General features: G+C 49.5%; 2 protein-coding genes across 2 annotated transcripts in view; both read left to right on the top strand.

The window, feature by feature from the left end:
• Positions 1-15947, top strand: part of PADI2 (peptidyl arginine deiminase 2) — a 74282-nt gene extending 58335 nt beyond the window's left edge. The window contains exons 11-16 of the mRNA XM_007523718.3: positions 1203-1354; positions 2942-3086; positions 5190-5283; positions 10098-10183; positions 13069-13197; positions 14285-15947. Coding sequence (XP_007523780.1) covers positions 1203-1354; positions 2942-3086; positions 5190-5283; positions 10098-10183; positions 13069-13197; positions 14285-14518 — 840 coding nt within the window. The 3' untranslated portion in view covers positions 14519-15947. The remainder of the gene's footprint in view (positions 1-1202; positions 1355-2941; positions 3087-5189; positions 5284-10097; positions 10184-13068; positions 13198-14284) is intronic.
• ATP13A2 (ATPase cation transporting 13A2) overlaps positions 1-27711 on the top strand; it is a 387527-nt gene that overhangs the window by 277725 nt on the left and 82091 nt on the right. The window lies entirely within an intron of this gene.

Below are 27711 nucleotides of genomic sequence, written 5' to 3'. Positions count from 1 at the left end.
GCAGGTCTGTAGGTGTCTCTTTCTATCTCTGTCTGTCCTTCCCCTTTTGATTTCTGGCTGTCTCTGTCCAATATTAAATAAAAATAATTTTAAAAATTTCATTAGAGAGAGTTCTCCAGGTAGGGCACATGCCTTGCCAAGGAGTATGACCCAGGTTCAAGTCCCACCATCACGTAGGAGTGCTATAGCATGAAGGGAAGCCCCACTTCTGTAGTCTGTCTCCCTCTCTCTGTCTCTGCATCTGATGTAACCAGCCCAGGTAGTAAAACCATGCACGTGTGAGGCCCCAACTCTCAGTAGCAATGACAGTGGTAATTCCCAGGATTCCTGCATGTGTTGGGCTGCTTCCACTAGCTGAGACCATAGGAACAAGCAGCCCCCCGGGTCTCAGCAGCTGGCAGAAGCAAAGGTCTATCTCTCGCTCACTCTCTGTGATGACGGGTGGTTGTCATCTGCCTGTCCGATAACTTGTTCCTTCTGCATTCTAGAGCCCAGGCTACAGCAGCAGCCCCAGGCTGGGAAGTACCATCTTTCTGGCACAAAAGAGAGGGAAGAGAGGAGAGAGAGAGAGAGAGAGTAGAAGACATACACAGTGGCTCTTAAGGCTTCTGATCTGACCCAGCATCTTCTGCTCACAGGTCACTGGCCACTGCAGGTAACGTGACCACACCTGACTTCTGGTGGGGAAGTGTTGTCCTTCCACACAGAGAGAGATATCTAAAGTCACCTGGCAATGGGTCAGAAAGTAAAACCCTCTTACTGGGGAGGAAGGTGCAAGTTTCCAGAAATAACACTACAGTCCAGCGCCCTGCCTGAAGTCACTTAGCATGACAGCTCTCTCACACCTGGGGAGACTAAGGGCAGTGCAGTCAGGAGAGCAGGGACCGTGGTAGCACAAAAGGAGGCTTAGTCCCAAAATCACAGCATCTCTGAGCGTGGGAAGGTAGACGCACACTCGCAGGAGGCTGGGATGCGTGAACACACTCACAAGCCCTCATACACACTGGAGACGCCCGTTCATAGCAGCTGTCAGACCCTACTTCCTGGCGGGAATCGAAGACTGTGGGTTGACCCCCTCCTGGAAGTCAAGTGTCCGTGGTGTCAGCCAAAGGTGGTGAAAGGATGGTGGTCAGACTGGGGGGACTGGGGATGTGGGCTCCTCACTGCAGGAGACTAATGACAGGTGTGTGCCCCCTGCCCAGGGCCCAGATTTTGGCTACGTGACCCGGGAGCCCCTCTTTGAAACTGTCAACAGCCTTGATTCCTTTGGGAACCTGGAAGTGAGTCCCCCAGTCACAGTGAACGGCAAGACATACCCACTGGGCCGGATCCTCATTGGAAGCAGCTTTCCACTGTAAGAGAAGCCGGGGTGGGGCCGGGGGGTGGAGGGTTGCTGTTCCTACCTGGGGTTCAGCCCGCGTTGCTCATCTGTGGTGACTAAACCCCTATCAAGATTCTCTTGTTGTACGAGATACACTTACTCTCAGAAAAAAAACCAGGTGAGGGCCTAGGCAGGCAGTGGTGCACCCAGTTAAGCGCACATATTACTCGTGCAAGGATCTGCAGTAGGGCCAGGGTTTGAGCCCCCGGATCCCCTACCTGAAGGCAAGGAATGCTTCACAAGTGGTGAAGTCGCTCTGCAGGTGTCTATCTCTTTCTCTCCCTCTCTATCTCCCCCTCATCTCTCAATTTCTCTGGGTTCTTTCAAATAAAACAGAAAGAAAAATGCCTGCCAGGAGCAGTAGGTTCTTTCATAGTGCTGGCACCCAGGAATAATCCAGCAATGACCCAGGATACAACAACAACAAAAAAAGTTAGGGGAGTCGGGTGGTAGTGCAGCAGGTTAAGCGCAGGTGGTGCAAAGCAAGGACGGGTGTAAGGATCCCGGTTCGAGCCCCCGGCTCCCCACCTGCAGGGGAGTCGCTTCACAGGCGGTGAAGCAGGTCTGCAGGTGTCTATCTTTCTCTCCCCCTCTCTGCCTTCCCCTCCTCTCTCCATTTCTCTCTGTCCTATCCAACACCATCAATAATGACTACAACAATGAAACAGCAAGGGCAACAAAAGGGAATAAATAAGTTTAAAAGAAAAGTTAGGGCCCAGGAAATGATTCCATGACAGAACACATGGTTTGCATGCATGAAGCCCTAAGTTCCATCTCCAGCACAACACAGACATGAGAGAGACAAAAGCAAACAAACAATAAAAGAGCTGGAGGAAAAAACTGCATGAGAGAGAGAGAGAGAGTGGAGACTATAGTGGGGCAGTGCTCTGAACTCTCTCCTGCAACCTTTTTTTCTAGCTCTGTAATTTTGACACAGATGCCGGGCTGGCTTCGCGGGCGGGAGACAGACGACCAGGGACTCATGGCTGAGCTGGGAACGCAGTTCATTCTTTATTGATGAGCGGGAATGCAGGGCAATCAATCTAATCTCTCTTCATTAGAAAATCTCGTCCTTTATATCTCCTGAGGCAGAAGTGTCAGGTCGGAAGAGGAAGTACGTAGGATAGGGGGTGGGGAGAAGGAGAAAGCACACAGGGGAAGTATCATGCCCTGTAGGCAGGGCGGGTCTCAGGTAAAGCAGTGATTATGTAAATAGACCACAATCAAGCAATGCCAGCAAACCTAACGTGATGACCAAAACAGAAGGAGTCTTAGAAGCAGAATTAGAAGCAGACCAACATCACAGCCACTGATACCCTTGGGAGCTGAAGAGCTAATCTCCCTGTCCCCGTTACAGCCCTTGGAGGCAGCCAGCCCCTCCTTCTTCTCCCTTGGGCTCAGCCACCTCTGTGGCTGTCCCAGGCCTCAGTCAGACCCCTGCCTGACTTCTTTGTGATGCCTCCTTGGGTCCCCTGGGTCCCGGTGACCACAGGCCCCATGGCAACACAGACCTGGTGGGTCGCCCTCCTGAAGAGCTGCCTCTTCCCACTTCCGCCCCAGGTCTGGTGGCCGGAGGATGACCAAGGTGGTGCGTGACTTCCTGCAGGCCCAGCAGGTGCAGGCGCCCGTGGAGCTCTACTCGGACTGGCTGACCGTGGGCCACGTGGACGAGTTCATGACCTTCGTCCCCATCCCAGGCACCAAGGTGAGCCGCCGCTGAGGCTGTGGGTATTGAGGAGCCTCTGTGCTTCCAGCTCTGACCGAGGAGGGTGAAGTCTAGAGGCAGGGAGCCAGCAGAAGCTGGCTTGTGTAGCCGTGGCAAATACATCGTAATTTTTGCCAAAAGCAATGTTTAGGTTTTGCCAGCAAGATAGCTCTTACTTGGACAGTGTGTCAACTTTGTCACCCAGGTTCGAATCTGGCCTCCAACACCCTGGAGGAAGTTCCAGTGTGGTGCCATCTGTCTGTTCCTCTCTCTCTGTCTCTGTCTCTGTCTCCAAAACAAATCTACTTGGGGTGTTGAAGCCCCTGTGATTGATGACCAAAAAAAAAGTAGGGGCCAAGTGGTGACCCGCCTCGTTGAGCGCACATGTTACAGGGTGCAAGGACCCAGGTTCAAGGCCCCAGTCCCCACCTGCAGAGGGAAAGCTTTGCGAGTGGTGAAGCAGGGCTGCAGGTGTCTCTCTGTCTCTCTCCTGCTCTGTCATCCCCCCTCCCCCTTGATTTTTGGCTGTCTCTATTCAATAAATAAATAAAGATAATTTTTTAAAACTTAAGTAGATTGGGGGTTGGGCGGTAGCACAGCTGGCAGAACCAGCGGAAGGATCCCAGTTTGAGCCCCCGGCTCCCCACCTGCAGGGGAGTCGCTTCACAGGCGGTGAGGCAGGTCTGCAGGTGTCTTTCTCTCCCCCTCTCTGTCTTCCCCTCCTCTCTCCATTTCTCTCTGTCCTATCCAACAACAATGACATCAATAACAACAATAATAATAACCACAACGATGGTAAAACAACCAGCATAGTAAAAAAAGGGGAGGGGAATGGCCTCCAGGAGCAGTGGATTCATGGTGCAGGCACCGAGCCCCAGCGATAACCCTGGAGGCAAAAAAATTAAATAGGTCAATATTTAACCTCCTAAACCTAAAATATTAGCATTTCAAGGTGTAATCAATATAAAAATCAACAATGAGAAGCCATAGTGATGTACCCAGTTGAGTGCACACGTTACCATGTACAAGGAACCAGGTTCAAGACACCAGTCACCACCTGCCAGGGGGGAAGCTTCACAAGTGGTGAAGCAGGGCTGCAGGTGTCTCTCTGTCTCTCTCCCTCTCTACTTCCCCCTATCTCTCAATTTCTGGTGGTCTCCATCCAATAAATAAATAAAGATAATAATACTAATAATAAATAAAATTATATATAATCATCAAGCCTGATGTGCATTTTACCCTTAGGGAAAATCATAATTCAGATAGGCCACAACCGGAGCCAGGTGGTGGTGCACCTGGTTGAGCGCACATGTTACAGTGTGCAAGGACCCAGGTTCAAGCCCCTGGTTCCCACCTGTAGGGAAAGCTTCACAAATAGTGAATCAGAGCTGCAGGTGTCTCTCTGTCTCTTTCCCTCTCTATACCCCCTTCCTTTTTATTTCTGGCTATCTCTATCAAATAAATAAAGATAATAAAATTAAAAAAAAAAAAATAGGCCACATCTCTGATGTAGGATTAACACATGGGCCTGGTGATCTCCGGGGATTCTTAGGGTGTGACCCTGGGTTCTGGAAAGATGATCCTTCACTGGGAGTTGGGCGGTAGTGCAGCGGGTTAAGCGCACATGGCAAGAAGTGCAAGGACCGGCATGAGGATCCCGGTTCCAGTCCCCAGCTCCCCACCTGAAGGGGAGTCACTTCACAGGCGGTGAAGCAGGTCTGCAGGTGTCTATCTTTCTCTCCCCCTCTCTGTCTTCCCCTCCTCTCTCCATGTCTCTCTGTCCTGTCCAACAACAATGACATCAATAACAACAACAATAATAACTACAACAACAATGAAAAACAACAAGGGCAACAAAAGGGAAAAAAATAAATAAATATAAAAATTTTTTTAAAAAGAAAAGGAAAAGAAATAAATATTAAAAATAAAAAAAGAAGATCTTTCATTTTCTTAAGTGGAAGACATGATGCAGCGTCATGCTCTGGAAACCTTGTCCAGTAGCCCAGTGATACACAGACAGGACTCTGGGGCCCCGGGACAGGGCTCCCTCGTGCACCTGCCCGGCTTCCCCCTGCTGACACTGTCCCTTGGGGCCTCTTGCAGCAGTTCCGGTTGCTCATGGCCAGCACCTCCGCCTGCTACAAGCTCTTCCGAGAGAAGCAGAAGGAGGGCCACGGGGAGGCCGTCATGTTCAAAGGTGAGTGGCCATGGGACCTTAGCTTTAAAGGGGAGCAGCAGCCCCCCCGGGAAGACCCTCAGGAGGAAGGAGCAGAGGAGGCCTGAGACCCTGACATCCAGCCCCACTTCCCTGAGTTTCTGGCAGTGGGGAGCCACCCTGGCCTCTTGCTACCCTTGCCGTGGTCACCTGGACCGTCCCATCCACTTACCCACTGCTCCGTGGCGTGATCAAGTGTGCCCAGCACCTTTTGGAGGCCTGGTGTTTACTTGAAATGGTACCAGACCCAGGGGATTTTGTTTCCAAACAGATGTCCTGGACCAGCAAGTCAGCTCACCTGGGAGGGGAGGGGGTGCCTGCTTTGCCGTGTGCTCTGCCCAGGTTCCAGTCCCTGGAACACTGTGGCAGCAGGGGAAGCTCTAGTGCATGGTCTTTCTCTCGGTCTCTCTCTTTCTCTCTCTCTCTCTCTCCATCTGAAAAAAGTTACTCAGGACAAGACTAGACAGTGGCACACCTGGTTAAGCACTTACACTACAGTGCGCAAGGACCCAGGTTCAAGCCCCCGGTCCCCACCTGCAGGAGGAAAGCTTCACGAGTGATGAAGCAGGGCTGCCGGTGTCTCTCTGTCTGTCTCCCTCTCTAGTTCCCCCTCCCCCCTCAATTTCTCTCTGTCTCTATCGAATACTAAGTAATGATAATTTTAAAAAATACTGCCTGAGGTCCCAGGTTCAATCCCCAGCGGCACCATCGGTCAAAGTTGAGCAGGGCTCTCGTCTCTCTGTCTCGGTTTCTCTCCTATTAAAATGAATAAATAAAATATATTTTTTAAAGTTAGCCCAGAACACTGAAAACTCCTACCCTAAATAAATAAATAAATAAATAAATAAATAAATAAATAGTAAATAAATAAAGTGCCCTATGCACTCAAGGAACTTGTGTTTTAGAATATAAGATGGGGGGGGAGTCGGGCATTAGTGCAGCGGGTTAAGCGCAGGTGGTGCAAAGCGCAAGGACCGGCGTAAGGATCCAAGTTTGAGCCCCTGGCTCCCCACCTGCAGGGGAGTCGCTTCACAGGCGGTGAAGCAGGTCTGCAGGGGTCTCTCTCTTCCCCTCTCTGTCTTCCCCTCCTCTCAGTCTTTCTCTCTGTCCTATCTAACAATGATGACATCAATAACAACAACAATAACTACAACAATAAAAAAACAACAAGGGCAACAAAAGGGAATAAGTAAATATTAAAAAAAGAAACAAAAAGAATATAAGATGGGGAAGGGACATACATAATGGGATCTAGGGACAGGAGGAAAGTGGGAATCTACAGAGAATAGACAGCAGACGCCCTCCCTGCGTGAGCGAGCGTCTGCCCTGGAACTGGGGCAGGCACAGCCCAGCACAAGGCTTACTCTTTTTTATTTATTCCCTTTTGTTGCCCTTGTTGTTTTTTTATTGTTGTTGTTATTATTGTTATCGTTGTTCCTGGATAAAACAGAGAGGAGAAATGGGGAGAGGAGGGGAAGACAGAGAGGGGGAGAGAGAGACAGACACCTGCAGACCTGCTTCACCGCCTGGGAAGCGACTCCCCTGCAGGTGGAGACCTCAAACCGGGATCCTTATGCCGGTCCTTGCACTTTGCGCCACCTGCGCTTAACCCACTGCCTGACTCCCTCAAGGCTTACTCTTAACCAGCCACAGAAAGGAATCCAATCAGCTAGAGACCAGGAAGCTAGGTGAGAGGAGCCAGGACAAGTTTTCTGTGTTCTTCTTAAATTGTTTTTTGTCACTTTTCAGGTTGACATCTCCAATCCACCTCAGTCCCAAGCCGACACTCACATAGGCCACTGTCCCCCAGACCCTAAGACAAGGTTCTGCTGCTAGTCGCTAGTGTCTAGAGAAGACAAGACCGATTTAAGCTCACAATTTTCTGTTTTATTTTATTTCGTGAGGTGGGTAGGGAGCAGGAGAGAAAGATGGAGATTATGGGGTGGGGAGGGGGGAGAGAGAGAGAGAAGGAGAGGGAAGAGGCCAGAACACTGTGTATGCAACGCCAAGGACTGGATTTTGAAGTCCATGCTTGCAAGTTCAGAGCTCTACCCACTGTGCTACCTTTTCATCCCCCATCCCCCCCCAACCCATAGAAACCTTTTTCTTTGATTGTGAGGCACGTGTCTTGGCTTTCTGGAGGCTTCTTTCTAGATTAAACATAACACACACACACACACACACACCAGACAGGAGGTTCAAATTGCCAGTCCCTCTTCAGGGCGCCATTTGCCGGGCTGGGCTAGCTTCACGGGCGGTAGAGAGACGACCAGGGACTCATGGCTGAGCTGAGAAGCAATGTCTCGTTTATTAACCAGATACATCGCCTTTTATGCATCTCTTCACCAGAAGTGGCAAGGGAAAGGAAATGACTAGGAGAGGGGGCGGAGCAAATAAAGAGTGCGAACAGAACATAGAAAGCTTCCATCTAACCAGTGGGGATTAAGCCGATACCCTGCAGGCAGGGCGGTTCCTAGGTAACTGCTTATGTAAACAGACCGCAGGGATAAGCAGGGGGAAGCTGGCGTACTGCCCAACACCAAATGGGGCTGGAGAGACAGTCGGGGTACAGGGCTCAACAGCCCCAATCCCTTTCCTGACGACCAGCTGAAAGACTGGGAAATGCAGTGGATCAGACTCTTCCCAGATCAGGCAGAAGCTCTAAGCTCAGGTTCCCTGACTGGCCACAGACCATGCCACTGGCTGTGAGAACCTGGGTATAACTTGGGTAGCAGCTCCCTCACTGTGACGCTAGCAGTTGCCACATAGAAATGCAGATGGGGAAGGGGTGCGGCTGGGCAGGGGCGCAGCGGGTTAAGCGCACGTGGCACAAAGCGCAAGGACGGCGGAAGGATCCCAGTTCGAACTCCCCCCTCCCCACCTGCAGGGGAGTCACTTCACAGGCGGTGAAGCAGGTCTGCAGGTGTCTATCTTTCTCTTCCCCTCTCTGTCTTCCCCTCCTCTCTCCATTTCTCTCTGTTCTATCCAACAAAAACAAGAACAGCAATAACAGCAACAATCATAACAACAATAACGATAAACAACAAGAACAACAAAAGGGGAAAAAATGGCCTCCAGGAGCCATGGATGCATAGTGCAGGCACCGAAACCCAGCGATAACCCTGGAGAAAGAAAAGAAAGGAAGGAAGGAAGGAAGGAAGGAAGGAAGGAAGGAAGGAAGGAAGGAATGCAGACAGGGTGAGTGAGTTGATTCACAGAGAACACCAAGGAGAAGGAAAGGGAACTGGGTAGTGGCACACCTGGTTGAGTGCACAAGGACCCGGGTTCAAGTTCCCGGTCCCCACCTGCAGGAGGGTAGCTTTGTAAGTGGCGCAGCAGTGTTGTTTCAGGTGTCTGTCTGTCTCTATCTTTTTTTATTTTTTCCGGCCTCCAGGATTGTTGCTGGGGCTCTGTGCCGGCACGATGAATCCACTGCTCCTGGTAGCTATTTGTTTTTCCTTCCTTTTAAAATTTTTTTTATTTGTCAGGACAGAAAGAAATTGAGAGAGAAGGGGGAGAGAGAGTGGGAGAAAGAAAGATAGACATCTGCAGACCTGTTTCACTACTTATGAAACATCCCCGCTGCAGGTGAGGAGCCAGGGGCTCAAACCCGGATCCTTGTACGGATCCTTATGCTTGGTACTCTGTGCACTTAACTAGGTGCACCACCACCCGACCCCCTCTATCTCTGTCTCGGTCTCCCCTTCCCTCTCAACTTGTCTCTATCCAAAATAAAAAGTAGACAAAGGGCGCCCAGGAGAGTTCCTGCCATTTGGCCGGAGTTCAGGGCACCCTTGGCATGACTGATGAGGCTGGGAGCCACATGGGCCATCGCAGGGGGACAGGAGGCAGCTCAGGCACAGACCACAGTAGGCATGGAGCCTGGGGCGGGTCTGGACATCACAGTGACATCTCTGGACATTCTGCTTCTGTTGACCTTACCCTGGCCAACAGTTTGTCCTTTGAAGCAAGCTTTGGATGGAAGACCCATTGTGGTAGCCCTTCGTGACGCCTCCACTCCTGGCTAGAGAGAGAGAGAGAACACCTGGGCTGGTGGTGGTGCACCTGGTGAGTGCACACATTACAGTGCACAAGGACCCAGGTTCAAGCCCCTGGTCCCCACCTGCAGGAGGAAAGCTTTGCAAGTGGTGAAGCAGGGCTGCAGGTGTCTCTGTGTCTCTCCCTCTACCACTCCCTCCTCTCTTGATTGCTGGCTGTCTCTATCCAATAAATAAATACAGTTCTTAAAAAAAATAAAAGAGGAGAGCCGGGCGGTAGCAAAGCGGGATAAGTTCACATGGCGCAAAACACAAAGACCGGAGTAAGGATCCCGGTTCGAGCCCCCGCTCGCCACCTGCAGGGGAGTCTCTTCACAGGCAGTGAAGCAGGTCTGCAGGTGTCTGTCTTTCTCTCCTCCTCTCTGTCTTCCCTCTTCTCTCCATTTCTCTCTGTCCTATCCAACAACAACAATAAAAAACAAGGGCAACAAAAGGGAATGAATTAATTAATTGATTAATTAATTAATTAAATTAAAAGAGAGAGCACACATGCAGAGGCCACTGCTGGCCTGCCCCAGGAGTCATGACTAACCCCAGAGAAAGGAGTGTGTACTACCTCTCAAGGCAGAGAGGAGCTGGCCTGCTCTGAGGTTGCCTCCCTGTGCCCCAGCCAAGCCCTAGCTCCCCCTTTCCACCTCAACAATTAACCCAGAAGCTGGGGGGCAGAAGGCGATCACCCAAGGAGATCACCCAGACTGGGGGCCTCAGGCTGAACCATCGCTGCCCTCTGCCCCACAGGCCTGGCTGGGATGAGTAGCAAGAGGATCACCATTAACAAGATTCTGTCCAATGAGAGCCTCGTGCAGGAGAACCTGTACTTCCAGGTGAGGGCAGGGCAGGGGGCCAGTGGTGCATGGCCGGGGGATGGGGGGGGCTGCACACAGAGACACCGGAAGGGCTGAAGCTCACATCCCAGGGGCTTCTGTAGGGAATGGGCAGGAGTTAGGGGCTTCAACCTGCCGCGCTTGCTCCAGCCCTGTGCCAGTGCTGGAAGGAGAGGGGGGTGGTATAGGTGTGGAGGGCCGCAGAGGCCAGAGACAGACAGGGAGCCACGGAGAAAAATCCAGGCAGGTGGCGTTGAAAAGCCCAGGGCTGAGGAAGGCGAGCGCCCGTGACATTCAGAGCAGACACAGCCCTTTCGGTGAGGGTGGGCTACAGGCTGCCCCACGTAAAGGTGCATATGTGAACGTGTGTGCTGAGCGGGTAACTTTTCTAAGGGATCACGGGTCTCTAGAGTTTTCTGTGTGAGGATTCTGTTTTCTGAGTCTGTGACTCTCGAGGACTCCACAGCAGAGTCGTGTTTACTGGAATTCAGTCTCTGGAGCGCCTGGTTGAGAGCACACGATACAGTGTGCAAAAACCTGGGTTCTGCAGGTGTCTCTTTCTGTCTCTCTCTCTCTCTCTTTCCCTCTCTATTCCCCCTGTTCCCTCAATTTCTCTCCATCTCTAGTCAAAATAAATAAATTTTCAGAAATAAATCTCTCTTTATTTGCCTGGACATATTTATTTATGTATTTATTATTTTTTATTTTAGTGGAAGAGAGATAAAGAGAGATAAAGAGACCAGAGCACTTCTCAGCCTGGTTTATGGTGATGCTGGGGATTGAACCTGGGACCTCAAAGCCTCAGGCATATAAATCATTTGCAGAACCAGTACACTGTTTCCCCAGCTCCTATGTATTTTAAATTTTAATTATTTAGTTATTTATTTATTTTTACCAGAGCACTGCTCAGTTCTGGCTTATGATAATGCTGGGGGTTAAATCTGGGGCTTTAGAGCTTCAGGCATGAAAGAGTTTTACATAACCATTTATTTATTTGAATGAGAGAGAAAGGGAGAGAGGGAGAGAGAGAGATAGAGAGAAAGACTGAGACCAAAGCACTGCACTGCTTAGCCCTGGCTTCTGTTAGTGTTGGGAATTGAACCGGAGACCTCTGAGCCTCAGGCATGAAAGGATTTTTGCATGGATATTATGCTCACCCTTCTCCAACCCCCTTGTTTAGGCATATTAAAAAAAAAAGGGGGAGTCAGGCGTCGGGCGGTAGCGCAGCGGGTTAAGCGCACGTGGCGCAAAGCACAAGGACCGGCGTAAGGATCCCGGTTCAAGCCCCCAGCTCCCCACCTGCAGGGGAGTCACTTCACAGGCGGTGAAGCAGGTCTGCAGGTGTCTGTCTTTCTCTCCCCGTCTCTGTGTTCCCCTCCTCTCTCCATTTCTCTCTGTCCTATCCAACAATGACCAACAATAATAACCACAACAATAATAATAACTACTCCAACAATAAAAAACAAGAGCAACAAAAGGAAAAAAATTTTTAAAATACAGAGCAGGAGAGACATCTCACTGAGTAGAGTGCATGCCTTCCAGGCACACAGCCAAGGCTTACCGCTAGCACCATGTGGAAGGTGCGGTGACGCTAGAATTCCCATGCTATGGTGTCTCACTTTCTCTTCTCCTCTCCACCTGAATGAACAAGCTGCCTAGAGCAGTGAAATTATGCATGATGAGGGCCCAGCTCTACAAAAAATATAATAATAGTAATAATAATACTAAACAACTCAAATTTATTTAAACAAAAGGCATATAAGAGCAAAGTCCACCCGTGGTGTGGGTTATCGGTACAGATGGATCAAAACTCTAGTTCCGTTTCTCTGCACTTGGGAGGCTCTGCAGATGACCTCACGGCAGGGGCACAAGGTACCTGGTTCAGCCAGGTCTGGTACCCGCCAGCAAAGAGGTGTTTATTACATGCCTCCAGCAATCGAACAAATGCTTCCACTTGACTCTGACTGAACGCACCGGAGCCAGCCACTGTGGCCAGGAAGCGAGGCACTGGCTACTCAGAAGTGAACGTCCTTATAACTCTCCCCTCTGTAGCATTCTTGTTGCATCGAGTGTATTTGAAATCAGATCACACCAACCTCACCCCTTTGAGCAACAGGACCTTTCAGTTCCTCATTTCTAATAAGGGCCAGGAGGTCGCGCACCTGGTCAAGCACATACACTACAAGGACCTGGGTTCAAGCCCCTGGTCCCCCCACCTGCAAAGCTTCACGAGTGGTGAAGCAGAGCTGCAGGTGTCTGTCTCCCTCCCTCTCTTTCTCTCCTCCCCTCTCAATTTCTCCCCGTCTCTATCCAATAATAAAAATTAATTAAAATTAAAATTAATAAAATAATTTAAAAAGGAGATGATAATAGTGTCCGTCCACTATCGATGGGGTTGAGGGCGTGAGCTCTGGCTTCTAGGAAGCATTCAGCCAAGAATAGCTGCTAGTTTTGTGTGATCTTACTTGTGGCCTCACTGTTGCTGGGCCAGGAAGACAGCATAATGGTTCTGCAAAAGGCTTTCAGGCTTGAGGCTTCATGGTCTCAGGTTCAGTCCCCAGCAGCACCATAAACCAGAGCTAAGCAGTGCTCTGGTTACGAATAAAAATTAATAATATTATTATTATAATAATAAATATTATTAACAATATATTATTATTAAAATTAATAATAATAATAATAATAATATTGGGAGTAACAAGAACAACACTATTACTAATATTGCTGAGACTTGGTGAGGGGGCAGTAAGGAGGCACCAGGCATGAGTACAGGAGGCCCCAAAGAGTACCAGGTCCCCCAGCCTGATGCTGCAGAGTGGGGCGGAGTTGGCAAAGGTAGCAGGGGTGTCACCTGACCTGTCTACCCTCCTACCTTTCTCTCCCAGCGCTGCCTGGACTGGAATCGTGACATCCTCAAGAAAGAGCTGGGGCTGTCGGAACAGGACATCATTGATCTGCCGGCTCTGTTCAAGATGGATGAGGACCGCCGGGCCTTAGCCTACTTCCCGAACATGGTGAGCCTCGCTGGACCCTAAGCCCCGTCTGGCTCTGCCAGGGAGCGGTGAGAAGGACTCGGCTGAAGCTGTGCGCCTGGGGAGCCGAGGTGCCAGTCTTGACTGAGCTGCTGTCCCACCCCACACCAGCACATTCTGTCCTGCAAGTGAGATGCCTATCCTCTCTGCCTTGTCAGGGCAGGGGGAACCTTCTCCTTATCACCATGCAGGACAGTACTTGGTAGCTGAAAAGACTCTTATGGATGCGGAGAGACTTGTTTTCATAGAAGGGAACTAGAAAGAGATTGGAGGGGGCGGTGGTGCATCTGGTTAAGTGCACAAAGACCCAGGTTCAAGCCCCTGAACCCCACCTGCAGGGGGGAAGCTTCAGGAGTGGTGAAGCAGGGCTGCAGGTGTCTCTCTGTCTCTCTCCCTCTCTATCTCCCTTTCCCCTCTCAATTTCTGTCTATCCAAAAATAAATAAATAGATTTTTTTTTATAAAAGAGATCGGAACAACACAGAGACACATGGTTACATATACGTACTACATACATGTGTGCACGTGTGCTATATGTCTGCTGATACATGTACAGACACGTGTACATGTGTGCACACACGCATTCCAACCAGAGGCATGTCGCCTGGTTTCTACGTATGCTCCTGCCGTACACGAGTTGCTTCGTCCCCTGCCTCAGTTTCTCCCTGTGCTGTGCAGACAGCAAAAACGTCCACTTCCAAGAGCTCAGCGGGTTAAGTGCGCGTGGTGCAAAGCGCAAGGATCGTAAAGATGCCAGTTCGAGCCCCCGGCTCCCCACCTGCAGGGGAGTCGCTTCACAGGCGGTGAAGCAGGTCTGCAGGCGTCTGTCTTTCTCTCCCCCTCTCTGTCTTCCCCTCCTCTCTCCATGTCTCTCTGTCCTGTCCAACAACGCTGACATCAACAACAATAACTACAACAACAATAAAAAAAAAAAAAAAGGGCAATGAAAGGAAAATAAATGAATAAAGAAAAACCGTCCACTTCCTGGGCTTGCCGTGAACGTCGGGCCTCAGAACAGCCGAGTTGGCAGCCAGTTCTCTGACCCTGCGCTGTCTCTCGCTCCTCTGCAGGTGAACATGATCGTGCTGGACAGGGACCTGGGCATCCCCAAGCCTTTCGGGCCCCAGACAGAAGAGGAATGTTGCCTGGAGACACACGTGCGCTCGCTGCTGGAGCCCCTGGGCCTCTGCTGCAGCTTCGTGGATGACATCTCCGCCTACCACAAGTTCCTGGGGGAGGTGCACTGTGGCACCAACGTCCGCAGGAAGCCCTTTGCCTTCAAGTGGTGGCACTCGGTGCCCTGACCTGCACCCCTCCTACCCCCTCGCGTTCTCCAACTCCCTCCAGCCTCCGGTCTGGCCCTGCCTGCCCGCCCCGACCCCGTGGCCATGTCCTGCTGGGGATGTCTGTGCCTTGCTGTCTTGTCCCTCAGAAGGGCCCTCGTGCCCACAGAAGTTGCCCCGCTTAAGCTCTGCTCTGTCCTTCCTAAAAGTAGCTGGACACCTGGCCAGTGTGTAGGTAGCCCTGACGTGGAAGAAACAAAAGCAAGTCCCCAGACCATCCCCCCAAGAACGTTGGTCTCCTGTCCAAACCTAGAAGGGGTGTGGGGGGTGAGGGAGAAGGGACTGGAATCACCAGGTCTCCCGGTGGCCGTGCAGTGAAGATCAGAGAAGAATTCGTGGAAAAAGAACCTGGGGGTGGGCCTTGAGGTAGCACTGGTACTTCGGCTCCCTCACAGTGGCCAGGCGGTGGCCGTCCCAGCTGTTCATTCCTTACCTGCCTCTCTTAAATCGCCTTGGCTTCCTCTCTGTGGTGTAGACACTGCTGACCCGCCTCCCCACTCCCTAAGGGTCCAATAATTTCACTTAGAGCCTTTCCTGGAAACGGATGGTTTTTTTTTTTTTCCACCAGAGAGCACTGCTCAACTCTGGTTTATGGTGGTGAGGAAGATTGAACCTGGAACTTCAAAGCCTCAGGCGTAAGACTCTCTGCGTAACCTTTATGCTATCTCCCCCCCACCCAAAGCAGGTTTTCTCAAAGCCACCTTTCCCACTTATTTTATTTCATCTTCTCTTATCTTTTGTTATTGACAGAGCTTTACTACTTCAGACTGACTTTTTGTTGTTGTTATTCATTTAGAAAGAAAGAGAGAAGGAAAGATAGATAGCACCAAAAACTTCCTCCAGTACAGTGCGGTCAGATTTGAACCTATGTCTCCTATAGGACAAAGCAGAGATAGACTATCCAAGTGAGCTAGCTTGACGGCCTCTTTTTTCAAAATGCCCATGACGCCTCATCTTTCTTGTGGACACACACTCTCCAGACTCAGGGGCCTCTTCCTAGACCGGGACCTGTGAGTCCGGTGTGTGACAGGTGCCTGACAGTCAGCCATGTCCACTCTCTCTTGCCTGGCCCTCCGTTCCGCTCAGCCCCTGCCTTCCCTTCTCTCTGGGCCTCCACTTCCTTCCTATTCCTGCTGTCATTCCCCCCCCCCCCCGAGACAGCTAGACAGAGACTTCTCCACCAGCCAGGCTCAGACCTTCCTTCCCCCAGGACATAATTACAGACCCAGATCTCCTCAGCAGACATCACACCCAACACCCAGGATTCTAGCCCAGACGGCTAAGTCCAGGTCAGCTACGACTCTTGGATTAATTACCTTGTTAAAGTTCGTTTGCCGGAGAGCCTCTCATTGGAACATCACCACATTAATCCTCTGGCTCCTACACAAAAGACTAAGTTTTAAACAGGGGAGGGGAGTTCCTTTCCTACTAGCTGATGTCAAGAGAGTAAAGTGAACTCTTAACTCCAATTTGAAGGTTTAAGAGAACCAACTTGTCCATGAAATGGCTATAAATTCGTATGCTTGGGGGCGGGGGGGGGGGTGGGATTTACTTCTTGGGTTGTTTTGTTCATTTGTTCAACAAACATCAGTTCTGTTTCTTCTAAATACCAAACCTAATGGTAGATGCTGAGGGCACTGTAGTTAGCACCACGGTGAACCTGGCCTCTGTTGCAAGGACCCAGTCCATTCCCACAACTGAACGTCCAGCATCTGCCCTGTGGGGTTGGCTGCTTTACCCACGAAGGGCATAAAGCACAGAGCTCCCCGCAGCTCACTGTCTCGGCGATGTGGGAGTCGCCGTCTGCTCTAAACAAGAGGCCCACCCTCCCCACCCAGCTGGACCAACACCACCCAACAGATCAGACCTGAGACTTAGGAAGCAGCTGTCCCTCAGAGGGGATGGTGGCCTATGCCATGGGAGGGCAGAATCCCAGATTTCTCCAACCCCAGAGCCAGAGACACCAAGTGCCTATGGGAGGGTGTTTATCTGGAGACTCGAGTGTGTGTGTGTGTGTGGGGGGGGGGTGTGTTTTAAATGTGGCTTTTTTTTTTGGGGGGGGGGCTGCTTCATCTGTTGTTTTTTAACCTTACTTATGAGACTTATGAGTGCCTCCCACATGGAGCCATTTCTGTTTGGAGTGTTTCGAAGTCATTGATAAATCCTTAGTCTGTGGGGGCCCCCAGGACACAGACACTGCTTCCCACCTTGTTTGCGCCCCGTCCCCACACTCCTCTTCCCCCCCCCCCAGTGTGGACACTGTGGCACCCCTGCAGGTTCACCACCCTCTCCACCCACCACAGTCAACCAGTGCCGTTCCAGATTGCTTGTCTGTGTTGCAAAACGCAGCCGAGTTCCTGTTTCAATCTTTATTTTGAGTTCTTTTGTGTAAGAGGGTGTTGTGATGAGGGGAACAAGCGAAACACAGTTTGGACTTTCTGAACAAGAGACCGGGGTGGATGGAGTGTTCCTTGAGAGGAAATAGCTTGATAAATAGCAATAAAATAACTGGCTAAGAGAGAAGCGGGGCTCTCGGTGTGACATTCATTACTGCGGCATTGTCACAGCCTAGGTAGAGCCCACCACAGACGTCTCCTGTGCCTGGGACCCCCGCCCTCTGGGTTCACATCAGGCCGTCAGCAAGGTTATCTCAACAAGTTAGAAAGCTCCATTCTCAATAGGCTGTTTATTACATGACCACCACCCAACGTCAAGGTCAATACCCACAATAAAGAGTGACTCTGTGGGGGCTGGGCGGTGGTGCACCGGGTTAAGTGCACATAATATGAAGTCCAAGGATCCTGGTTCAAGTCCCCAGCTCCTCGCTGCAAGGGGGTCACCTCACAAGCAGTGAAGCAGGTCTGCAGGTGTGTATCTTTCTCTCTCCCTCTCTCTCTCCCACTCCTCTCTCAATCTCTCTCTATTCTAGCCAATCAAATGGAAAAATGGCCTCCAGGAGCAGTGGATTCATAGTGCTGGCACCAAGCCCCAGTGATAACTCTAGAGGCAAAAAAAAAACAAAAACAAAAACAAAAAAAGTGACCCTGTGTTTCCAGTGAAGTTTACCAAAAGTAGACCCATGATGAGCATTTGGGAGCAAGTGGCTTTTTTTCTTTTATCTTCCTCCAGGCTGGGAGACAGCTTGGTACTTTGAAGGGCAGATTTTCATGCCTGAGGCTCAGAGATTCTAAGTCGATTCCCTGGGACCACTAGCCACTATAACGCAGAACGGAGCCATGTTCTGGTCAAAATAAAAAAGGCTAGATGAGCACACATTCTTGTTTTTAATACCACAGCACTGTTCAACCCCATGTCCACTTGGTCAATTCCAAATTATATTCCTCCATGAGGATCATTTCTGGAACCATCCGTTCCACCCCGGTTCCATGGCTGCCAGTTCTCAGCAACATCGCCCCGCCAGATATTCGTCGGGATGCGGCATCATCTAAGTTCATTTCCCACGTCTACGCTCGACCGGACCTGCCAATATACGCGGATATCTTCGCCCACCCTGTCCAACGCTTGACGTCTCGTCACCCAATCTGGTCCCCTACGCCTACACTGAACTTCTCTGTTCCAGACTCTTGGAAACAGAGTTGGCAGTCAGCTGAGGTCAAGAACAAACACCTCATCACAGACCCCTGCAAGCGTCCACCCGGCTTTGACCTAGCACGTTATGATCGGGTCCTCCTCCATCACTATCGAACAGGCCATGGCCGGTGCGCCGCTATGTTCCATCGCTGGGGAGCCAGAGACGACCCGAACTGCCCCTGCGGCTCCAGACAGACTATGACCCACATAGTCAACGACTGCCACCTCTCCAGATTCAAAGGAGGTCTCGAAACTTGACATCAGGCTCAACCTGACGCTGTTGACTGGCTACGGAAGAAGGGCAAACGCTAGAAGAAGAACTGCTCAGCTCTGGTTTATGGTGGTGTGGGGGGATTGAACCTGGGACTACGGAGCCTCAGGCATGGGAATCTGTTTGCATAACCATGATGCTGTCTATCCTTACAGGAGTCTAAGACACATCACTAAACCACTTTTGTAGGGAAGTCTCTACAGTCGCTCTAGGGGGACTTGCAGTTTCACTCCTACTTGGGATTCTCCATCCATCTGTGTGAACAGCCTCTAGCTAAGGGCTACGCCCTATGTGAAAGCATCGTTCACAGTTCAGAGACAAAGGAAGGGCTGAGGGGGAGACGAGACACAGGGAGAACATAGTGAGACTTCCAGTACCTGCTCGTCTTCTAGGATCGCAGGAAGCTAGATACAGTGAGTGAGATTCAGTGAAAACATGTCTTTTCTCCAGCTGGATAAACAGAAAAGAAAAAAAACACATGCCAAGCAGAAAACTCCACTCAGCCGCCTCGTCTTAAACCTGGCTGATCAACTTTTAACATTCACGGTTTTCTTTTTTAAATTTATTTATTTATTATTGGATAGAGACAGAGAGAAACAGAAAGGGGGGGGAGATAGGAAGAGAGACACCTGCAGGGCTGCTCCACCACTCGTGAAGTTTTCCCCCTGCTGGTGGGGACTGGGGGCTTGAACTTGGGTCCTTGCACACTGTAGTGTGTGTGCTTAACCGGCTGCGCCACCACCTGGCCCCCACGATTTTCATTTTATATAATAAAGTTTATAATTGTTAAGTTCTTTTATTTTATAGGACAGAAAGAAATTGAAAGGGGCAGAATGGGCTTAGGAAGAGAAGGAGAGGGAGAGGGTGAGGGAGAGAGAGAGAGAGAAAGAGAGAGAGAGAAGGAGAGAGAGAGAGGGAGAGAAAGAGAGAGGACAACCTGCAGCCTGCTTCACCACTTATGAAGCTTCCCCTCAGGTAGGGAACAGTTTTTATTTTACATAACAGAAGAATGTAAAATGTTCCGTTCCTTATGTTTAATTGGTTACAGATTAAATGGCCATAATCTGGGGTTTGTTGGCATAAAGAAAACATTAAAATTAACTTCACCTGTTTTGGTTTTTTTTTTACTATTTATTTATTGCCTTTTGTTGCCCTTGTTGTTTTATTGTTGTAGTTATTATTGATGTCGTCGTTGTTGGATAGGACAGAGAGAAATGGAGAGAGGAGGGGAAGACAGAGAGGGGGAGAGAAAGACAGACACCTGCAGACCTGCTTCACCTATTGTGAAGCGACTCCCCTGCCGGTGGGGAGCCGGGGGCTCGAACCGGGATCCTTATGCTGGTCCTTGCACTTTGCACCATGTGCGCTTAACCCGCTGCGCTACCGCCCGACTCCCTTAACTTCACCTGTTTTTATCTTCTTTAAATTGTGACAACTTGTGGTCCAGGAGGTGGCGCAGTGGATAAAGCATTGGACTCTCAAGCATGAGGTCCTGAGTTCAATCCCCGGCAGCACATGTACCAGAGTGATGTCTGGCACTTTCTCTCTCCTCCTATGTTTCTCATTAATAAATAAATAAATAAAATATTTAAAAAAAGAACTGTGACAACTAGGGGCTGCTGCAACAAGCTGTTTAGCAGATGGAGTTTAGGACTTTCATGGATGAGAATAGCGGTAAGAGGAGGAGGAAGAGAGGGACAGAGAGCTGAGAGGAGGGAGCAAGGCGGTGAGAGGAGAGTGCAGAGAGGACAAGGAATATCTTCCACTACTCCCTTTTTTAATTTTATTTATTTATTTATTTATTTTATGACTGCCCCTGACTAGAAAGGGGTGCTCAAAATTCACATTCAGCTGTAAAGGGAGCTTTTTTTTTTCCCCATATGCAATATACGGCGTACACCAATGCATATCCAACAGACCTCATCACCGCTCATCTGAGAGTATGCTGGCAAGGTGGCGGGCAGATGGGGGAAAGGCAAGGGTAGGAAAGGAGAGTGTGTGTCTCCAGGTCCAGAAACGTGCCGGTTTGCTAAGCCCCAGCAGCTGAGTTGACATCAACTGTGTGAAGCCCAGCCCTGTCTGGGGGGTGGGGGGGGTCCGTCTTGTGTCTTTGCTCCAGAAGGTCCATGGAGGCCTCTCATGAAACCGGAGAAACCTGTAGCCTATGATTGTCCCAAACCCACTCAGTATATTTTGAGAAGTCTAATGATATGGTAGGAATCTGAGGGAAGAGGGCATAGCTAAGCCTTTTCAAAGGGCAGTTTGGGCAGGGCTGATAGGGAGTGCGGAGGCCTTTCCGTGGGGCCAGGGTGCCCTCTGCAGGTAAGAGTGGAATGACTGCAACCACCCCGAGGCCCAGGGTGCATGCCCAGGGTGCATCAGTAACAGGAGACACCCACCTGCTAGCTGTGTCAGCTGGGGGGGCTGTTGACTCTCTGAGACTCAGTGTCCTCGATGATAAATTAAGACTAAAACTCCAGCTCCCTGGCATTGATTACCTTGGAGAATGGGCCCACTGTCCTGGGAAATCCAGGCCATTGTTTCTATGAGATCCGAGCGGGCTGACCCCCAACTCTCCCTTCAGGTCCAGAGAAGGGCTGGTTCCTCTGGTCTCTGGAATTTATGACGGCTGGACCCTCGAACATGGGCGTCTTTCTACACATGCCACCTCCCCTCTTTCCTTCTTTAATTAAAAGCCATGGATTACTGTGTTAACCTTAAGACTCCAGCAAACTTTGCTCAGCTTTTGTCCTCTCTCTTACTGCTCTAAAGTGCCTGCAATCTACCTCCAGAAAAATGTACATTGTAAAGCTTATGATCCAACAGTCTGTCAGTAAAAAATATATATAACTTTAGATTATCTTGCTCTGTGCTTAGGTTAATACCCCAAACCTTCCCCCCCCCCCAAGCTATGACATATATATATACTTTTCTTTTCAATAAAGGAACTGCCCTCTGAGGCTTTTCCCAGGGCTGACTGTTTGTCTCCCTGTGAATGTCCATTGTCACCATCAACATGCTGAGCTCTCCCGGGACCCTCACCACCCTCCCACCCCCTGCTCTGACCCTCCGTCGCCCAATGGCTAGTGAGATGGAGAACCCAGAGCGAGCTGCCCCACAGCAGGGGGCCAGGTGGTGACACACCTGGTTGAGCACACGTATTACAGCGCGCAAGGACCCAGGTTCGAGCCCCCAGTCCCCACCTGCAGGGAGAAAGCTTCATGAGTGGTGAAGCAGGGCTGCAGGTGTCTCTCCATTTCCCTCTTGATGTCTGGCTGTCTCTATCCAATAAATAAAGATAACTTTTAAAATTATTTTTAAAAGAAGTGCTCTGGCTAGAACGGGTACACAGGAAATGCTCTGAATGTGTAGCCAGTAGCGGCAGCCTCACTGTCAAACCACAGTCAAGAGGATTACCTAGTGACCTGGCAGGGAGAGCAGGACTTCTCTGGCAGTGGCAGGCAAAGTCAGAGGCAGAGGAGACCTGGGCCCGGTAGACTTATAGCACTTTGAGCTTTAACTATTTAAAGTCAGCTTTAACTATTCCAGCTCTGGGAGAACTGGTTCATCTCCTCTTACCCCTACAGTGATTGATTATATTGATATTTAGAAGAAAAAGACCCCACACATACACAAACCAGCCCAAGGGATGGTACATTAAAGGATTGAACTCTAGGGGCCAGGAGGTGGTGCACCAGGTTAAGCACTCACAATACAGTGTGCAAGGACCTGGGTTCAAGCCTCTGGTCCTCACTTGCAGGGGGAAAGCTTCACGAATGGTGAAGCAGGGGTGAAGGTGTCTCTCTGTCTCTTTCCATCTCTACCTCCCCCTCTCCTTTCAATTTCTCTCTGTCTCCTTCCAATAATAAATAAATATGTAATTTTTTTCAGTGTTGACCTCTCAAGCCTGAAGTTCTTGTGGAAGATGTTTCCACTTTAACATAATTACATCTGGACTTTTACTTGAAAAATACTTCTTCACATTTATTCATCTGATAGACTGTAGCAAAGGGTTGAAATTTTACCACCTGACTCTCGTAATTTTTTTTCCTTGCAGAGCTGAGACCTCACACATACATAATTCCACTACTCCAAGGTCAACATTTTCACTGAGATTTAGAACATGGAAAAAGAAGGGCTGCACAGTCTGGGAGTTTCTTCCAGGGGTGGTGGCACTCCCATGTGGTGCCAGGACTCAAACCTGTGAGCCACCTCTCCAGCCCTGGGTAATCATTAAACCAGGTGTTTTGTTCACTGGTAGTAGGTATAGATGTTTGTGTTTTAAGATTTTATTTATAAAATGGAAACACTGACAAGACCATAGGATAAGAGCAGTACAATTCCGGGCACCGGAACTCCGTATCCCATCCCCTCCCCTGACAGCTTTCCTATTCTTTATCCCTCTGGAAACATGGACCCAGGGTCATTGTGGGATGCAGAAGGCGGAAGGTCTGGCTTCTGTAATTGCTTCCCTGCTGAACATGGGCGTGGACAGGTGGATCCATACTCCCAGTCTGCCTCTCTCTTTCCCTAGTGGGGCACGGTTCTGGGGAGGTGGAGCCAGGACACATGGTAGAGTCATCTGCCCCGGGAAGTCCAATTGGCATCATGCTGGCATCTGGAACCTGGTGGCTGTAAAAGATTTAAAATAGAAAGCAGAGCAAATGGGGGTCGGGCGGTAACGCAGCAGGTTAAGCGCACGTAGCACAAAGCGCAAGGACCAGCATAAGAATCCCAGTTCGAGCTCCCGGCTCCCCACCTGCAGGGGAGTCGCTTCACAGGCGGTGAAGCAGGTCTGCAGGTGTCTGTCTTTCTCTCCCCCTCTCTGTCTTCCCCTCCTCTCTCCATTTCTCTCTGTCCTATCCAACAATGACGACATCAATAACAACAACAATAAAACAACAAGGGTGGGAGTCGGACGGTAGCACAGCAGTTAAGCACAGGTGGCACAAAGCACAAGCACAAGGACCAGCATAAAGATCCCGGTTCAAGCCCCCAGCTTCCCCCTCACTGTCTTCCCCTCCTCCCTCCACTTCTCTCTGTCCTATCCAACAATGACGACACCAATAACAAGAACAATAATAACCACAACAATAAAAAGACAACAACAAGGGCAAAAGAAAGGGAAAATGAATAAATAAATAAATAAATATTTTTTAAAAGGGCAACAAAAAGGAAAATAAATAAATATGTTTTTAAAAAGAAAGCAGAGCAAATTGTTGACTAATCATGAACCTAAAGGCAAGAATATTGCTGATGGAGATTTGGGGTCTTTGTTTTGGAAAAAGTTAGTAGGTCTATTTTAAGTATATTTCAAGGGGCCTATGACCCAACTCGTTTTGCCTGCACCTGACATCCAATGTGCAGGTGACCTAAGCTACTGTCTGGGGGGATGGTGTCATAGTTGGGGAAAAGGACCAGAAAGCTGAATAAAGGAAGAGAGTTATCTCCCAAATATGGTATTAATCGAAGTATATGAATATTGTTAACTGTAAACCCCATCGATCTTATCTGGGGCCCATAGTCAGCACAGGAGCCTGTGTAGCCTCTGCATCCCTGTAGGTCTGAGCTCACATTCCATGGTCATGGCTCCAGGCCACACCAATTTCAGGACTCATCATCCTCGGGCGACAGGCAGAGTGTGCTATCCAGCCTCCCTTCAGAGAATGGAACAGTCCCTACCATTGTTGATTCACATTGAGGGCCGGGTCCGATAGGGGCCCACAGAGGGGTCCACTACGTTGTTCCTCATAGAGACGACCAGTGACAGTGGTGAGAGGGATCTGTTAGAGGTCTGGGCCCATCATGTCTGTGTGGGAATCCCAGGACTCCCTGACTAGGGCCCCAGGTGATGGGGTGCCCTGATAGTGACTAAAGAGTCATCCTTAAAGTCTGCCAATCTCTTGTCCTTGTTCAGCTCTTGTGGTCCTGACCTTGTCTGACAAGGTTAGCTTTGGAGTGATTGAGGGACGTGCAATAGGAGGCAGGTGAGGAGGGTCTCTAGGTCTAAGTAGAAACTATTTCATTAGGTACTTGATGGTGTCTTTTTAGGTCTTTCTGCTTGCTTGCTGCATTTATTGACTCACTGCAAACAACTGTGCACTCTTGCTTTCAGGTGTATGTCTTTCCCCAGCCCCTGCATATATGTACTCAGGCCCCATCTCATGGACCCTGGTCAATATCTGGGTGCTCAGTCTTCAAGCCAGTGTGGTCCTTGACTCTGGGCCACCGCAGCCAGTCAGCCAGCCACTGTGGGGCTCTGTGTAAGCTTGATAGAGCTTAGGGAGAACTCCCCCCATCCTTGGATGGAGGTCTGAGAAGATACCCTCTTGGTGAGTCTCTCTCAACTGAGGTGAGCAAAGGGGAGAAACCATCTCTCAGACTAAGTTCTTCCCTTCTTTACTCTCAAGTCCACAGAAACCTCAATACTCCTCTCCATTAACCGCAGGCCACATGGCCGCCTACTTTAAGATTCACTTACTCAAAGTTCACCTCACTTTCTGATCATAGAGGAGAACACACCTTATCACACACTCACTCCATCATACACCTCAGACCCCAGACAAGAGAAATTCCAAACTCTATGGCCTTTTGATATCCATCTTCTCTCGGTCTCACCCTACTGGTTTAACCCCTATGCTTCTCTCAAATACCTTTGGATAATTAAGTTGCTTGCGTCATGGAGAGTAACTGTCTTGTATCTCATCAATTCCTGTCATACCAGCCCCCTACCATAGGGGCAAGCTGACCTGTAAGAAACCTGTAATTCCTGACATGTTTGAAATATGTTCTTTGCTTGGTTTTCTATTTAAACTCTTGCCTACCTGCTAATAAACAAGATCTGAGCACACTTCAGTCTTCCCCGGTGTCTCTGTTTCGTTTTCTCCCTTGAGTGAGCAAAAGGGAACCGGTCACTTGCCTTCCTGCTGGTGTCACCCTGCCTGAACGCTGACAGGCCACCAGCTCCCAGTGTGACCTCCGGTGGCTCATCTGGTCAAGTACACACATTACAGATGTTCAAACCATGGTCCTCACCTGCAGGGAAAAAGCTTCACAAGTGGTAAAGCAGGGCTCCCTCTCTATTTTCCCCCTCCTCTCTCGGTTCCTCTCGGTCTCCATCCAATAATAAATAAATAAATAAATATTTTAAAAACACTAAAACACCCCGGCTCCCCACCTGCAGGGGAGTCGCTTCACAGGCGGTGAAGCAGGTCTGCAGGTGTCTGTCTTTCTCTCCCCCTCTCTGTCTTCCCCTCCCCTCTCCATTTCTCTCTGTCCTATCCAACAACGACGACAACAATAATAACTACAACAATAAAACAACAAGGGCAACAAAAGGGAATAAATAAATAAAATAAATATTTTAAAAAAAAAAACACTAAAACAGACCGCTTACATAATCCCATTTGTAAATGAGGAGGTTCAGTATGAGCCTAAAATATCTAGGAGACGGTCTAGTGAAAAGCAAGAGTTGACTCTCTAGATGAATGAAAATAAACAAACAAACAAACAAACAAAGCTGGGCTTTATCACGAAGACACCTTAGGAAGGCTTGTCAGGCACACGCTATGAAGCCTCTGGTCCCACTGTAGCTGTGTCGTTGTGGAATCTTAAGGTTCAGGCGGAGGTGCGGCGGCCCAGGCATTTGTTCCTGCATAACCTTGAGCTTCCCAAATCCCCACGAAGCCGGGGAATGATGTAACCGCAGGCTGTGTGGCCCACTGGCACCAAGAGCCCCTCCATAAATCAGGATCTCACTTCTGTTGGCATCAGACCGCTTTTTCCAAGGTGACCTGGACAAAGTTAAAGGATAGTGGTTTCTCTAGGAGAGTTATCTGTCCTTAAAACAAAAACAGAATAGAATAATACAAAATAAGTTGAAAAGAATCCTGATAAAATGACTAGAGAACCACGTTTCCAAAAATTGTGTTCTTTGGGAAGAAAGTATATACTTCTTTCCTCTCTGAAGGCAATTCAACCAAGAGGAGATGGAAGGAAAGTGAGTTTGCCCATGACTCATCCAGCTGGTTCCCCTGGGGCATACTTTAAAAAGTCTAATCCAGCAGTCGGGCGGTAGCGCAAAGCACAAGGACCGGCATGAGGATCCCAGTTGGAGCCCCCCAGCTCCCCACCTGCAGGGGAGTCGCTTCACAGGCGGTGAAGCAGGTCTGCAGGTGTCTGTCTGTCTCTCCCCCTCTCTGTCTTCCCCTCCTCTCTCCATTTCTCTCTGTCCTACCCAACAACAACAACAATAATAACTACAAGAACAATAAAAACAAGTGCGACAAAAAGGAAATAAATAAATTTTTTTTAAAAAAAAGGTAATCCCTGGATCCATGCTCCCAGAGGGATAAAGAATAGGGAAGCTTTTAAGGAAGGGGATGGGATACGGAGTTCTAGGGGTGGGGGATTGTGTGGAATTGTACCCCTCTTACCCTGTGGTCCTGTCAATATTACCATTTTATGAGTAATTTTTTAAAGAAAATTCTTAATCCAGTGCTGGGCTAGCTCTGGTAAAAGTCCAAGGTGACTTCAGCCGGTCACCACATTAGACCAAGACCTCCCAGTGAGGCAGGCATGTAAATCACAGTCTTTATTGTTATTATTGATCATTTGCTTTCTATGGTGTTCCCCTTAAATTTAACACTGGTCTACGATGTTAGACAATTTCTGACCTGCTACCACGGTCAAGGACCCAGCTTCAAGCCCCAAACCCCACCTGGAGAGGGAAAGTTTCACAAGAAGTAGAGCAGGTCTGTAAGTGTATAACTTTCTGTCTCTCTCTCCGCCCCCCTCTCATTTTCTCTCTGTCCTATCAAATAAAGGGAGAGGAAGAAGGAAAAAAAAAGAAAAGAAAAACAGCCACTGAGAGTGGTGGATTTGTAGTACTGGCACCAAGCCCCAGAGATAACCCTGGTGGTAATAGTTAATTAATTAACTAATTAATTAAATGACTCACCACACCCATTAGCAAAGTTCTAGGACAACTGCACAAAAGAGAATCCTCTAGCCACCACCATTCCCACTCCGCCTACCTGTTCCCCAGTAACCAGCATAATCGTCAGAGAATCTAAGACTCAACTTTGTCACTATTATTATAATGTGTAAGTTTCTTTGTTATAGCTGTTTAGACCCCACGTGTGAATGAAACTAACTCAAGGTTGTGGCGCTAAGAGCAAGGACCGGAATAAGGATCCTGGTTCGAGCCCCCAGCTCCCACCTGCAGGGGAGTCGCTTCCCAGGCGGTGAAGCAGGTCTGCAGGTGTCTGTCTTTCTCTCCCCCGCTCTGTCT

This window comes from Erinaceus europaeus, chromosome 11 (assembly GCF_950295315.1).
Source record: "Erinaceus europaeus chromosome 11, mEriEur2.1, whole genome shotgun sequence".
Taxonomy (NCBI): Eukaryota; Metazoa; Chordata; class Mammalia; order Eulipotyphla; family Erinaceidae; genus Erinaceus; species Erinaceus europaeus.
The sequence above is the reverse complement of the archived record's forward strand: the minus strand, read 5'-3'. Positions and strand labels throughout refer to the sequence as shown.